Source organism: Sorex araneus, chromosome 8, assembly GCF_027595985.1.
Source record: "Sorex araneus isolate mSorAra2 chromosome 8, mSorAra2.pri, whole genome shotgun sequence".
Classification (NCBI taxonomy): Eukaryota; Metazoa; Chordata; class Mammalia; order Eulipotyphla; family Soricidae; genus Sorex; species Sorex araneus.
The window spans coordinates 44,721,071-44,737,259 of record NC_073309.1 but is presented as its reverse complement, the minus strand read 5'-3'; the positions used below and the strand labels follow the sequence as shown (position 1 = coordinate 44,737,259).

General features: G+C 54.6%; 1 protein-coding gene across 3 annotated transcripts in view; it reads right to left on the bottom strand.

The window, feature by feature from the left end:
* Window positions 1-16,189, bottom strand: part of SPTBN4 (spectrin beta, non-erythrocytic 4) — a 94,752-nt gene that overhangs the window by 30,945 nt on the left and 47,618 nt on the right. For 2 of the 3 annotated variants that reach the window (XR_008631261.1, XM_055145822.1), the window contains exons 19-20: window positions 12,741-12,887; window positions 9,562-9,825 (exon numbers count right to left, since the gene is read on the bottom strand). Coding sequence is in view for 2 of the 3 variants with exons in the window: in XM_055145822.1 (XP_055001797.1) it covers window positions 9,562-9,825; window positions 12,741-12,887 (411 nt within the window). In the remaining variant the exon portion in view is untranslated. Of the gene's footprint in view, window positions 1-9,561; window positions 9,826-12,740; window positions 12,888-15,538; window positions 15,673-16,189 lie in introns of those variants that run through there. The other variant, XM_055145823.1, reaches the window with a different exon arrangement.

The window sequence follows — 16,189 nt, the reverse complement described above, 5'->3', positions numbered from 1 at the left end:
TGATGCTGGGGGTTGAACTGGGGTCAGCCTCGTGCAAGGCAAGCACCCTACCCGCTGTCCTGTCTTCGGCCCCAGGGGTGCTGACCTTTACCACCGCACTCGGCTCACCATCTCTCTGGGATTGAAGGTGTCCACCTCTATGCTGGGACAAATCCACCTAGAGTTGATAGCAGGAGCTTCCCAGTTGGGGCTGTGCCTCTGCAGGTCTCCGCAATCGTCACGGTGGATTGAATCCAGGATGAAGAGCCCAAAGGCCAACCCTTAACATCAATCACCAAAATTTCTTCTCTCTCAAATACTGCTCAAGTGCTTGGGGGTCACAGGCTCCTCAGAACCAGCAGGGCCATGGGCAGGCAACTGTGACGCGGTTTGGGGGTGTCACACTGTGCTGGGGACTGAAGCCAGGAGCTCTGCACATGGACACATATGTGCTCCAACCCAATCCTCTGAGCTGTCTTCCTGCACGCCCCCTTATATTTAATTTTATTTATTTTGATTTGGGGGCCACATCTGGCAGTGCTAAGGGCTGACTCCTGACTCTGTGCTCAGGAATAACTCCTGGCATGGCTCGGGGATTATATGGGATGCTGGGGATAGAACCCAGGTCGGCTGTGTGCTTTACCTGCTCCGACCCCAGTCCCCACTACATTTTTTTTTTTGCTCTTTGGGTCACACCCGGCGATGCACAGGGGTTACTCCTGGCGGTGCTTGGGGGACCATATGGGATGCTGGGATTCAAACCCGGGTCGGCCGCATGCAAGGCAAATGCCTTACCCACTGTGCTATTGCTCCAGCCCCAGTCCCCACTACATTTTTTACAAAGTAGAGAGAATGGCCAGAAAGAAATACAAAGGACACCAATTGGACAATTGTTTTTCATATAAGATGGGGGTGGGGTGATGGGCTGAAGGCCACTGCAATCCTGGAGACAGGTGTTTCCTCATGTGGGTAATACCATCCCACCCCACCCGGGGCGCAGGACCACTGCACAGGATCATCACTGGAAAGATTAAGGGGGCAGTAGAGACCTCAGATGCTTTGGGGGCGGTGAGGGGAGTATTTCGTTTCTTCATTTAAAACAGATAGAAATTGGGGCTGGAGCAATAGTATAGCAGTTAGGGCGTTTGCCTTACACGCAGCCCAGCCAGGTTCGATTCCCAGCATCCCATATAGTTCCCTGAGCATTGCCAGGAGTAATTCCTTGAGTGCATGAGCAGGAGTGCATCGCCGGGTGTAACCCCAAAAATAAAAAAAAAAAGCACGTATAAATTAAGAACCTCCACTTAATTTCCAGGGGAGTTCTGAACAGTTTTTAATTCTGAAAGGGGGGTGGGGAGCAATAAATCCCAGACACTCTTTAGGAGACAAATGCTGAATCAGGTTCCTTGGATTCAGCCCTGGGCTGAATCTGGCCCTGCCATTTTCGCAGTGTCCACCAGAGGGCAGCACTCTCCTTAGGCCCATCCAGTGGTAGCCGACATGGAGGCCCAAAGACCAGAGATTTCTGGGTCACCCAGAGGCTGAGCACCACCAGGCACCAGCTCCCATGGCGTGACCTTTGTGCTGCTCTATCTCTGGCAGCCCCCCTCCATGGAGTGGCAGAGCACCACAGGCCGTCCCTCCGAGAGACACCTGAGACCTCGCCAGAGGCCTGGCTAGGTGAGCTGAGATTCAAATCCAGGACAGTCCTGAACCCAGGATCTGTAGCTTTTTTTTTTTTTTGCTTTTTGGGTCACACCCGGCAATGCACAGAGGTTACTCCTGGCTCTGCACTCAGGAATCACCCCTGGCGGTGCTCAGGGGACCATATGGGATGCTGGGAATCGAACCCGGGCCAGCTGCGTGCAAGGCAAACGCCCTACCTGCTGTGCTATTGCTCCAGCCCCGGATCTGTGGCTTTGACTCAGCAAATGTTGCTGTGAAGAACTGATAGTGAGGGGTCGGAGCCATAGCATTGTGGGGAGGGCTCTTGCCTTGAATGTGGGCGACCCGGGTTTGATCCTAGGCATCCTCTAAGTTTCCCCGAGCCTTGCCAGGAGGGGTCCCTGAGTGCAGAACCAGGAGTCTGCCCTGAAAACTGCGAGATATGGCCCCCAAACAAAAATAAATTAAAAAACTGATAATGACAACAAATATTCCCAGGGATGGCCAGGGAACAATAGCTTGATGGGATGGAGGATCAGGACGCTAGGAGTGACCCCCAAGCACAGCGCCAGGAGTAGCCCCTGACCTGAGCACTGCTGCAGTGGCCCCCAAATTAGAATCAAATAAGAACCCCGGGGAACAGCTGTGCTATACGCAGCGTCGTGGCGCAGCCTGGGCGCCTCCACCCTGCTCTGGGGCCCTGAGGATGACCTAGAGGAGGGGTACCAATCCGCCCTTACTGCCTGTCTGCCGGCCTCTGGTTGGGTCAGGCTCTGGGCTGATTATGTAACTTGCCCCGCCTAGTACAGAAGGAAAATGCAGATCCCTTGTTCAAATATGCGTAAGAATTCTAAAGCAGGGCTGGAGAGCTCGCTTGCAGGGTTGAGCACAGGCTTTGCATGCAGAAGACCCAGTGCCTGATCCCTGGCACTGGCACATGACTCCCCCCAAAGACACACACACACACACACACACACACACACACACACATCAGGAGTGACCCCAAGCACAGAGCAAGGAATAGCTACTGAGCCCTCGCCGGGGGGACCCCAAAAGCAAACAAATAAAAGATTTTAGGAGCCACAGAGCTACAGGAGGTACCTGCCTCACACCTAACCCTGGGTTAAGCCCAGCATCACATCTGGTCCCCTGAGCACAGAGCCAGGAGTGTTCCCTGAGCACAGAGCACTGCAGGGAGTGAGCCAAAAACAAGAACAAAAACAAGAACAAAGGAAAAGGGCCCTGAGTGATATTACAGCAGGTACAGTGTTCGCTTTGCAGGCACCTGACCCCAGTTCGATCCCTAGCACCCTAAATGGTCCCCCAGGTCTCGCCAGGAGGGATCCCTGAGCACAGAGCCAGGAGTAGGCCCCTGGATGTGGCCTACAAACAACATCTTTTTTTTTTTTTTTTTGCTTTTTGGGTCACACCCGGCGATGTTCAGGGGTTACTCCTGGCTCCTCACTCAGGAATTACTCCTGGCGGTGCTCGGGGACCATAGGGGATGCTGGGAATCGAAACCAGGTTGGGCACACGCAAGACAAGCACCCTACCCACTGTGCTATCGCTCCGGCCCCAACAACTAATTTTAGAGAGCATGAGCAGAACAGAGAATTGGGGCCTGAAGGGACCCCATAGGCCATGCACCCTGAAGTTGCCCCCGGTGGGCATGTGGAGCCACAGGAGACTAGACTTGATGGAGGAGAGCTGGGGGGGGCATCATTTCCGGCTCCTCTACAGGGGCGCTTCAGGCAGAGGTTCCTGCTCTCCTCTGCCCCCCATAGTATCTAGAACATCCTTCCCAGAGTAGGGACCCTCTCCCACAGGGGTGAGCCAGGTGGCCCAGCAAGGCCCAGGAGGAGCTGGGGGTGCTTCCTGTTTGTTTTCTCTAAACGAGAGTCTATTTCAGGGAGGGGGCACCAAGTGATTTTTCCCCCTTAAAAAGTAGGTGGAGCTGAAGCAATAGCACAGCGGGTAGGGCATTTGCCTTACACTCGGCCGATCTGGGTTCTATTCCTCCGCTCCTCTCGGAGAGACTGGCAAGCTACCGAGAGTATCCCGCCCGCATGGCAGAGCCTGGCAAGCTCCCCGTGGCATATTCAATATGCCAAAAACAGTAACAAAAAGTCTCATGATGGAGACGTTACTGGTGCCTGCTCGAGCAGATCGATAAAGCAACAGGATGACAGTGATACAGTGAAAAAGTAGGTAGTGATCAGTCAGGAAACTTGTGATTAGACCATAAAGTCCCATATGAAACCCCAGGAAATTCCAAAGGGGCCAAGGTGAAAATTGTGTAAATGGGGGACCAAGGTCGGGAGTAGGGGCACAGGAAGGAAACAGGGTCAAAGTGAGGGGCCCATCAGGAAAAGGGTGGCGACTCTACTCTAGATACTTTTGGTTTGCTTTTGTTTTGTTTTGGGGCCACACCAGGTGATGCTCAGGGCTTACTCCTGGCTCTGCTCTCAGGGATCACTCCTGGCAGGGCTCAGGGGATCACATGGGGTGCTGGGGATTGAACCAGGGTCAGATACATGCAAGGCAAATGCCTTGGTTCTACCTGCTGTGCTATGTCTCCAGCCCCCTACTCTAGACTCTTGATGAGCACCCACAGACTGCTCTGGGGCACCTGCCTGGCACCTGGTGGGGACCCTGGCCTGCTCAGTTCCCCCCAGCACATCAGCCCTAGAAGGCTGCATTTCTGCTTCCAACAGGGTCACCCTGATGGGAACTGAATCTCTGTGAGCCTCTGGGCCCTGGCTACTGGCCCCAGCCCCTCTGGGCAGAGTTGGGGCCCCCTCCCCCCCTGCCCCTGCCTGCCAGGCCCTTGCACACTGGCAGAGGCCAGGCCAGACCCACCTTCCATAACGTGCAACAGTACAGCGGGAGGGGGTTTGCCTTGCACACAGCTGACCAGGTTCGATCCCTAGCATCCTACATGGTCCCCAGAGCACTGCCTGAGTGCAGAGCCAGCAGTAACCCTGAGCACCACCAGGTGTGGCCCCAAAAGCCAAAAATAAAAGGGTAAAAAGATGCACCTCTGTCAACTATAGCACTCATTACATCAGCCAGGATTGGGAACAACCCAAAATGTCCAAAAATGAGGAATGGATCAAAAAGGGGTGGCGCAGGAGTAGGGGCACAGGAAGGAAACAGGGTCAAAGTGAGGGCCCATCAGGAAAAGGGTGGCGACTCTACTCTAGATACTTTTGGTTTGCTTTTGTTTTGTTTTGGGGCCACACCAGGTGATGCCACAAACCACAAACATCAGCACACACACACACACACACACACACACACACACACAGCAGAATACTCTGCAAACATGAGAAAAATGACAACCTGGAGTTTGCTGCCATCAGGATGAAACTGGAGGGCATTGCCCATCATGGATTAAGTCAGAAGGAGAACATGTAACTGAAGACCTCACTCGTCAAAGACAAAACAAGGTAAGGCACCTGCCCTGCAGGCCGTAGACCGGGGCTCGATCTCTGGCATTCCACATAGTCCCCCGGGTGGACTCCATATGGTCCCCTGTATGGGTTCCAGATGGTCCCCCGTATGATTCCTAAGCACAGAGCCAGGAGTAAGCCCTGAGCATTGCCAAACCCCTAAGTATTGCCAGGTGTGCCCCCCCCCCCAAAAAAAAAAGAAAAAAGAAGGGAACACAAACTCTTGGCCTTGAACTACAAAACTGAGATGGGGAGGCGGGTGCTGGAAGGAAGAGGTGGACCGGACAGGAGGTGACATCGGGTAGCAGGGGAGGACTGTGGGCCCTGTGGTTACAGAGGTGATGAGGTAGTGACTTTGCACATGAAAACCACAAACATCAGTACTACTATCAATGTGTTACCTAAACTATAATAAAAATACAAAATTAAACTTTATTCACGTTTACCCTGTTCTTGATAAACAAATCACTTAACATGCACCTGTACATGCCCTGCAAAGGTAATAATCTCCAAGGCCAACACCATTACGAAGGCTGGCAGCCCCCATGTTCTACCCCACAGATACTGGGGACCCCGTCTTATACTGGCAATTTGTGTTTACACATGGAGCTGTCCCTTTTGTTTGTTTGGGGGCCACACCTGTCAGAGCTCAGGGCTTACTCCTGGCTCCATGCTCAGGGATCACTCTTGGTGGGGTTCGCTGGAATGAAGGGTCGGGGATCAAACCTGGGTTGACTGAATGCAAGGCAAGTGCCTTACCCATATATATATATAATATATATGGATAAATATATAAAATAAAATATACAACTTTTATATATTTTATATTTTAAATTTACCTATTTAAAGACACATTTTTGTATATATGAATACTTTTATTTTGGCTATTTTTTTGGGGTCACACCCGGCGATGCTCAGGGGTTACTCCTGGCTCTGCAATCAGGAATCACTCCTGGCGGTGCTCAGGGGACCATATGGGATGCTGGGAATCGAACCCGGGTCAGCCGTGTGCAAGGCAAATGCCCTACCCGCTGTGCTATTGCTCCAGCCCTATATGTATATTTTAAAAATATGGAACACTTCACAAATTTGCATGTCACCCTTGAGGTCACCACACTAATCTCTGTGCCATTCAATTTGGTCTATGTGCCACTGGAACAAGCACTACCAAGGCATTTTTTTTAATTTGAGAAACCGGCATCCTGATCTCTAGAGCAGCAGGAAACACCAAGATATTTTTGTTTGATATGAAATTTTTCATAAATGAAAATCCCTTCGCCTCATAAAGAAAGCAGTCTGTCTGGGCGTGGGTGGAAGGAATCTCAGCTGAAGTGCCATAATGGGGAAAAATTTAGAAATAAAATCAAAATCAAGATGGCCTTCTACATTCTTTTGCCTTTCATCGAGGCTGGAGTGACAGTCCGGCAGGGAAGGTGCTCACTGTGCATGTAGCTGATTTGGGTTCAAGCCCTGGCATCTCATATGGTCCCTGGCACCTGCCAGGAGTGATCCCTGAGTGCAGAGCCAGGAGTAAATCCTGAGTACCGCTGGATATAGCCCCAAAACATAAATAATAAGAAGAAGTAAGACTAGGTGGCCCCAGAGACAGCTCAGTGGCTAAAACCCTTGTCTTGCAGCCTGAGGTCGTGGGTTTAACCCCCAGGTGCCATATGTGGGGTCCAGGCCACTCTGTCCTACCCCTTCCCCACCCCTCCCCCTATCTCTCCTCCAGGCATCAGAACAGAAAGTTCATCTCCAGCTCACGGCCAATTATGTGCAAGTAGCACAACCACAACTATGTGTATGACACCCGTGGGGAGCACCACGACCGAGATACATGAGCCCCCCTTCTACCCCAGGCACAAAGGTGTAACCCTGGTCCTCTCAATCACAGCAGCAGCTGAAGGAGGAGAAGGAGCAACCATAGGGACAGGAGGGGCTGGAGAGATAGTCCAGGGGGTGAAGGCGCTGGCCTTGCCCCTAGCCAAGCCGGGTTCGAATCCTGCTATCACATAGGAGACATCCCCGAGCCCAGCACACCAGCAGCAAACCCTGAGCATCATCAAGTGTGGCCCAAACACAAAACAAACAGAAAAGGCTGGGAGGGGGACTCTCCGCACCCCACTTTCCTCCAGGTGTGTCAGCTGTTTGGTGTTCTTGGGTCCCTGCATCTCAGCACTCAGCCTCCGATGCACCAAGTGCGGTTTTTTGGTTACTTAATCGGCCTGAGACTCGCCGAGGACCCGAAAAGCAGTGCTGTCGTTGATGTATGGCTGATTTTTTTTAAATCAATAACTTAAATATTCCTCCATTTTAATTTTTAATAGCACCAACAGCGAGAGGGAGGACACAGGGAAATGAAATCCTTTGGGGATCTGAGTGGCAGGGAAGTGACGTCAGTCCGGCAGCCCCACCAGTGGGGACAAACAATGACGTCACTGGCATTATGTTCCGGGCCTCTCGGTCTCCTCACCCTTGACCCTCACCATAAATGTGAGCCCAGGAGGGTGTGGATTTGGGGGCCGCTTTTGCCCGCTTTCATTTTCAGCATTTCGGATAGCTGCCAGCACACAGTAGGTGCATGGCAGAGTTGCGTATTGGCGAACCCCACTAACACTAGCTGGTAGCCTGATGCTTTTATTTATTTTTAATGGGGGGCTGGAGCGATAGCACAGCAGGCACTCTGATGTTTTGTTTATTTTTAATTTAAAAAATTGGGGGGCTGGAGCGATAGCACAGCAGGTAGGCCGTTTGCCTTGCATGCGGCCAACCCGGGTTTGATTCCCAGCATCCCATATGTTCCCCTGAGCACTGCCAGGAGTAATTCCTGAGTGCCTGAGCCAGGAGTAACCCCTGTACATCGCCAGATGTGACCCAAAAATCAAAATAATAATAATAATTTCTTGTTTGTTTTTAGGCAACACCTAGCAGTGCTCAGGGCTGGCTCCTGGCTCTGTGCTCAGGAATCATTCCTGCAGGGAAGGGGGACTGTAATGGGCTTCTGGGGATCGAACCTGGGTAGGCTCTATTCAAGGCAAGCGCCCTTCCCACTGTACTATGGCTAATTTTATTTTATTTCATGCTTTTATTTATTCTTAGTCCATCTGGCTTGTGCCAGACGCTCTCCTGGGCTCTCAGCCTTGTGACTCGGCAGGAAGTGTGCTAAGGGGGGGCAGTGGGGAGCTGAGGGACATGGATGCAGAGCCACACTCGCCACTTGCTCCCCTGGGCCTATGAGGTCACCTCCCAGCCTCAGTTTCCCACCTGAGATTGCTCCTGACTCTGCCGGCACTGGTGCCCAGCTGGGGAGTTGAAAGGAAGTTCTCACTTCCAGTCCCACACCCCACACTCAGACCTTGGGCCGCCACCAACTGCCGAGTCAGGGCAGAGGCAAGGCGGGCGGGCACCCCCAGTCCCACAGGGAGGAGCTGACTCGCTGGAAATCCCCTCTCTGGGCCTGTTTGCCCTGTGGAAAAAGGGAATAATAATAGTACCCTGGGGGGCAAGAGGTAACACAGTGGGTTGGCACTTGCCTGGCATGTGGCCAACCTGGGTTCTATCCCCAACATCACATTTGGTCCCCCAAATCCCAACAGGAATGATCCTGAGTGCAGAGCCGGGAGTAAATTCTGAATGTCACCAGTTTGGGGCCACCAAAGCAACAACAACCAAGTAATAATAGCATCAAGCTCCAAGAACTACTGGGGCATGATGGCTGGGCACAGAGCTGGGGAGAGGTAATACCCTACAAGATGCCCACCCCAAGCCTTCTCCTGCCTCTGGACCTGGTGGCCCTAGACCGGAAGCAGGCACTGGGGTGCTGGTTGTCCAGCCCCTGTCCTGCTCTCAACCCTTCCTCCCTGCTCTGCCCCCCACACCCCTGTCTCCACAAGCCCATCTTTCTCTTGCAGCTGCCTGCCCCACCACCCCGCTGGCATCAATCCCTGTGTTAAAGACCCTCTCTCTGAGGGGCTGGAGTGATAGCACAGCGGGTAGGGTGTTTGCCTTGCATGCGGCCGACCCAGGTTCAAATCCCAGCATCCCATATGGTCCCCTGAGCACTGCCAGGGGTGATTCCTGAGTGCGTGAGCCAGGAGTGACCCCTGTGCATTGCTGGGTGTGACCCAAAAAGCAAAAAAAAAAAAAAAAAAAAAAAGACTGCTCGGGGGCTGGAGCGATAGCACAGCGGGTAGGGCGTTTGCCTTGCACTCGGTCGACCCGGGTTCTAATCCCAGCATCCCATATGGTCCCCTGAGCACCGCCAGGGGTAATTCCTGAGTGAAGAGCCAGGAGTAACCCCTGTGCATCCCCGGGTGTGACCCAAAAACCAAAAAAAAAAATTAAAAAAAAAAAGACCCTCTCTCTGAAACACCCTGGCCGGGTTTGCCCCTGCTCTGACTCAGGGCTCCCGGGCCCCATCCCTCCCTGGCAGAACGAGCCTCCCCGGTGGTGGGCCAGGACCTACCTGCAGCTTTTTGAGCTGGCTGTTGACTGTGGCCAAGTCCCCGCCGGGGTCGACGTCCTGCAGCTGGCTTTCCATGTGAAGGAGCCTCTTGTCCAGCTCGGCAAAGCTCTGCACCAGCTGGTCGGCCTTGCTGGCCTCGAACAGCTGGCGCGCCTTGGCCTGCGTGGTGCTCTCCAGCTCGGCCCAGCACTGCCGGATCTCCCCCAGCTTCTTCCGCACCGACGCCGCCAGCTCCGGCTTCTCTTGCATCAGCTGCTGACCCTCCTGCTCCAGAGAGGGGTGGAGAAACAACGGGGGCGACAGGACATGGTTTGGGGGCAGGGCGGGAGAGAGAAATGAGCAGTTGGGAGGCACAGAGCACAGAGCAACATGGAAAGATGTGCGGAGGGAGGGCAATACGGATGGGTCCAGAGGGGAGTGGGACAGACAGACAGACAGACAGACAGGTGTGTGGAGGGAGACCCAGGGACACAGAGGCAGAGGAAGGAGACAGAGAGAGAGAGAGAGGGAGAGAGAGAGGGAGAGAGAGTGAGTGAGAGAGAGAGGGAGAGAGAGAGAGAGCACATTGTGGAGAGAAGGCCAGAGACAGGGCACAATCAGACCACAGAAAGACAGAGACACAGAGAGAATGAATTTCTATTAAACTCTAAGTCAAGAACTTGAGCACGTGCCACCACTTAGGGGCATCTCGGGCCATCTCCAGGGCTAAAGCCTCGGGCTGGAGACCCAGCAGAGGGGACCGGATGCTGTGGACCCTGATTCGATCCCTGCCACTGCCTGTGGTCTTCGGAGCCCTACCAGGAGTGAGCCCCAAGCACAGAACCAGGAGTAGGCCCTGACCACTAGCGGGGTGGCCCAACCCCCACTCCCAAAATAGAAAATAAAATTTTGGGGGGCTGGAGTGATAGCACAGCGGGTAGGGCGTTTGCCTTGCACGTGGCCGACCCAGGTTCAATTCCCAGCATCCCAAATGGTCCCCTGAGCACTGCCAGGAGTAATTCCTGAGTGCAGAGCCTGGAGTGACCCATGTGCATCAACGGGTGTGACCCAAAAAGCAAAAAACAAAATTCAGGGCCAGAGTGATATAATACAGTGGATAAGGTTTAATTCCTGATTGCAGAGCCAGGAATATCCCTGAGCACCATCGGGTGTGGCCCCCAAAACAAACAAATAAGTAAGGTTTCAAAATCTCCCCAAAAAGTGGGGAGCTGGAGCAAGCATACAGCAGGTAGGATGCTATCCTTAAATGAAGCTGACCAGGGCTCGATCCCAGGTATCCCATATGGTCCCCCAAGCCATGCCAAGAGTGATCTCTGAGCACAGAGCCAGGAGTAAGCCCTTAGTTGGCTTACTTACAGGTTGGCTCGGTATGCCAACCCCAACTGCAAAAAAAAAAAAAAAAAAAAAAAAAAGCTCTAACCTCAGTCAGAAAAGGAAGTACAGATTTAGGGGTTTAACCAGAACAGGAGACAGTTGTGGGGTGTGTGTATAAGGAAGGGGGGGGATTAAGGCTTGAAGCAAAAATCTACCTGAGTTTCTCCAAGTCTAAAGGCAAGCTCATTGGCGGCCAGGAAATACTTCCGTTACAATGACATATCAAAAAGGACCACGTCAGGGGGCTGGACAGAGAGACAGTGTAGTGGGTAGAGTGCTTGCCTTATGGATGGCCGACCCGGGTTTGATGGGTTCCATCACCGGCATCCTATATGGTTCTCCAGGCACTCCCAGGAGTGATTCCTGAGTGCAGAGCCTGGAGTAAGCCCTGAGCTCCCCCAGGTGTGGGCCCAAACCCGCCCCCCAAAAAAAAGAAGAAGAAGAAAAGAAAAGAACCATGCCAGCTTCAAGCTGCCCCAAGGTGCCCAGCCTGTGCCAGGCACAGCCAGTGCATGAAACCTAGGGATGTGGCTATGCTGATTATTTTCTTCATTTTATTTTTGTGGGGGAGGGGGTGTTTCCCAAGCAACGCTCAGGGATCAGGGAACTACCCCTACGAGACTTAGCACAGCTGTGTGAGCTGCACAGCTCAAAGCCTGCAACCCCCATGGGGCCCCTTGGATGTACCCAGGGACCTTTAGGGCTATACCCAGCAATGTTTGGGGGAGCGCACAGGGTGCTGGGATTGAGCACAGGTCAGCTTCATGCAAGGCAAGTACCTCCCCCGCTCCTGTTTCGTTCATTTTGAAGCAGAGAAAACTGAGGCTCAGAGAGGCCCACCCCAACTCCCCATGCCCCCGCCAGGAACAAAGAAATGGGAAGAAGAGGGGTGTCAGTCAGTCACAGCACAAAGCCAGGGAGGTAGAGTGCAGTTCACTTTTTTTTTTTTTTTTGCTTTTGGGTCACACCCAGCAATGCTCAGTGGTTACTCCTGGCTCTGCACTCAGGAATTACTCCTGGAGGCACTTGGGGGACCATCTGGGATGCCGGGGATTGAACCCAGGTCAGCCGTGTGCAAGGCAAACACCCTACCCACTATACTATCACTCCAGCCCGGCAATTCACTTTCTTTTTCTTTTCTTTCCTTGTCCTAGTTTTGGGGTGATACTGGTGGTGCTGAGGGGATGACGCAGCCCCAAGGATCGAACCCAGGACTCCCACATGCAAAGCAGGTACTGCAACCCTTTGCGCTCTCTCCCTGTTTCCCCCAAAGTTCACTTTAACCCCAAATCTCTAGGTCTGTCCTGTCTGTCTAGTGCCCCAGACAGTCTGGGAGCAAGTCTGATGGGAGAGGTGACAGCAGGGGGTAGATATTCACACCCTGGAGACTCTGAGCACCATCCATAAGAGATACTGACTATTGACACATGAGCAAACTGGGGGTTCACTCTGGAGCATGTGGGGGTGGTCTAACCATTTTTAATGTAGGGGGTTTTGTTTGGGGACACCAGGTACCTCATGGAGGAGGGCAGTGACTCGGGGTCCAGAGGTAGAGGGGGCCAGCCCCTCTCAGCCGTTTATTGGCCAGAAGGTGTTTACTGGCCACTCCTATGGGCATCTCTCACAGGCAAGGAGGACACGTGCCCAACATGCTGGGTGAGAAGAGGCAGAATGTGATTGTTGGTACCACATGCCACAGCCCTGAGCTCGCAGCCCCAGAGCCAGATGTACAAAAAAGCTGACCCAGGGGCAAGGACACCGGAAGCCTGGGGCAGGGGGTGTGGGGTGGGGGACTGCGTGCTCACCCGCTCAATCTTCTCCAGCCACTCCTTATTCTGTGCCAGCTCGGCCATGAACGTCTGGTGGCGCAGCCATCGCTTATGCAGCTTGTGGCCGTCGCCCCGCGTGCCGTCTCGCGCCATCAGCATCTTCTCTCGGACCCAGCCATCCAGCTGTGCAGGGCGGGGCAGGGGGCTCAGCCTGGCGCCCCCTGACCCTTGTAGGAGTTCCCAGGGTCTGGGTGGCAGTGGGAAGGGGGAACTTTGGCAAGCAAGGGCTTTATGGGGGCAGCTCAAGCTCAAGTTCTTCCCTTGGGAAGTGGGGAGTGGAGGAACACCTCTAGGATGCTCAGTCTTTTAGCCCCCCTGCCCTCAGGGCACCCCCCTGCAGCTCTCCATAAACTCCCAAGGTAGAGCCACAATCAGCACTACCACTCAGGGCCAAATGAACTTCTGATGGAAGTCCCCCAATGCAGGGTAGCTGCTGACACACAGACACACACAGGCACAGATACACAGACATACACAGATATAGACACACAGATACAGACACACGGGCATAGACACACAGACACATACAAAGGGCATTGCCACACAGACACACATACACACAGACACACACAGGCATAGATACACAGACATGCATGGGCACAGACACACGCAGCACAGACACACAGGCACAGACATACAAGGGCATAGACACACACAGATATACCCGAGCATTGACACAGAGACACATACATGGACATAGACTATAGACACACACAGGCATAAACATACAGGCATAGACACACACAGACACAGACATGGGCATAGACACACATGGGCATAGACACACACAGACACACATGGGCATATATACACAGATACACAGGGGCACACATGGGCATGGACACACAGACACACACAAGCATAAACACACAGAGACATGTAGACTCAGGGAAACACACACTCTCATATAAACACATATTCACACAACTAACAGTGACAGACACACTCTCACACAGATGCATACACTTACACATACATGCACACACAGATGCACACACGAGTACACACTATCTCACACAGATGCAGACACACACATGCATACATAAACACAGAGATGCACACTCATAAATGATACACACACAGACACACACAATCTGAGAGAGACACAAAAACAAAGAGACACACACAGGTGCACACACTCACGCACAGAGATATATATACTTTACACACAGACAAACACACACACCAGCACGGAGCCCTTGGTGCAGTCTCAGCCACATCCAATAAGAACCAAGATCCCAGCCCATTCCCATGTATAGCAGATGACGCCTCCCCATCTCGCCCCAGCCCCTCAATGCAGCCAGTGGAACCCCTGAAGAGTATCCCAACTAATGCAAAGTCTACTTCCCTCCAAACCGGCCACCCAGGCTAGAGTACAGCCTCCCCCCCCGACAGTCCAAATCTAACTTCCCTAGAAGCCCACAGGACTCCCCGTGTCCAGCTCTGGGACTCCAAGACCTTAGATCTCCAAAATGGGAAGTTCCTAACCCCACCCTCCAAATGCCCACCGCAGAATGGCCTGCTCGCTCCTTGCATGAAACCGTCCGCCCAAATCTAGCTCACATCTACCCAACACGGTTAAGCAGAACGTCCCTGGACAGCACCCCCTCCGGCCCCACCCTCCAATCAAAGCCAGTTGGAATCCCTCAACTCAACAGTTAAAGCAGCTGCTCAAAATGCAACACCAAGGGGGGAGACTTCCGACCCTGATCAGGACCAATCATAAGGCAGCTTTTTCTGAGCCCCCTCCATAAAACAGTCTCCCCCACTCCGCATCCCCCTATGGCTGGCACCTCCCCCACTCATGACCAAACCTGCCACCTGGGCCAGTTAGCTCCACCCCTCCCCTTTTTCACCCCCCTCCCAGTCACAAGATCCTCCTCCTGCCTCTTGGAAAAAAAAAAAAAAAACCCAAACGGACTCTCGCTCCGCGGTCCCGGGAGGCAAATGCAGTCATACATGGCCAAGGACAAATCGGAGCGCCAAACCCCACCCCTTGTCCCTGGAGCACGGCTCCCCGGGGTCCAGCACGCCTGCGAATTCCCTCAGACCCACACCCCAGAACCAAGTCACATCCCGACATCCCCATCCCCATTTACAGGTTCCCCACCCAAAGCTGAGTTGGCCCGAGGCAACCGCAGCCTGCAGAGAACGCAAAGCGGCATCAAGGCACCCCCCTGCAAAGTAACAGACCCCCATCACTCTCTGCAAAGCCCGAGTCCCCGAAAACCAAGGAAAAGCTCCTAAAAGTCAGACCCTCCTAAACACAAGCAAGTCTGAGGGTCTCTTAGTTTAAGACGTACCCTCACCAAAAAAAAAAAAAAATTACCCCCATCATGGAAAGGTTAATATAGACCCGGCAAGAACCAAAGGGAGGAAACGAAAGATTGGGGGAAGAGTTCCCCAAACCTGGGACGAATCCCAGGCGCCCGTCACCCAGAAGTGAGCTTCGGAGAGAGGCTGAGCCCCCACCCCCAGTTCCCAGGACTAGCCCCGACCCTAGCAGCCCTACAAGTGCCCCCTTGCTCGGTTCCCTCTCTGGGGTCCGGCCCCTGCGTCCCGCCCGCAGCAGCACCGCGGACAGCTCCCGGCGTGCCAGCCCGGTGCCGGGCGGGGGTCCAGGCGCCGGCCCCGCGCCCCCGCGCCCCTCCTCTCCTTCCCCCGCCCGCCTGTCCGTCTCGCGGCCCCGGCGGGCGGGCACGCGCGCCAGCCCCCTCCCCCGCCCGCCTGCGCGGGGGCGCGCGCCGGCCCCCTCCCCCGGGCGCCCCCGAGACCTGCAGCGGCGGCGGCGTTGGCGGGGCGTCCCTGCGGCAGGCGGGCGGGTGCTCGCCCCTCCACTGCGACGGCGGCGGCGGCGGCGGCGGCGGCGGCGGCGGCGGCGGCTGAGGCTCCGGCGGGCGCGCGCCCCCGCCCTCGCCCCCGCGCCGCGGCAGCGCGCCCGCCCGCGCGCGCCCCCTGCTGCCTCCGTGCCCGCCTCCCCTCCGGGCCCCGGCTGGGGCTTGCAGGAGGACTCGCCCCCACTCCCGGAGACGGGGAAAGGGGCCCCGGGACCAGCTCGGAGGACCAGACGGGGGGCGGGGGGTGAGGGATGGAGATGGGGTGGGTCACTGGACCAGCTCTCTTAGGAAGGGGGTTCGGAGTCCCTGACCCCTCAGCAGCAACAGATCTAGGGGGATCTGCGAGGCGATGGCCCTGGGCCAGCCCGTCTACGGCTTCGCAGTCACCCTCCCCGGGAAGGTGGGGGACACGAGGGTCCTGGAATCACTCTCACGGGCTCGAGTCTTAGACCCCAGATCTGACACCGAGGAGGCTGGTCCGTTTCGTAAGTTGGGGGAAGAATCTCCCACGGGGCTCGCCATGAATGGGGCCCAGGAGCCTGGTTTCTAGACATCTTTGCTTGGGGGGTTCTGGGTCAGGTATGTGGA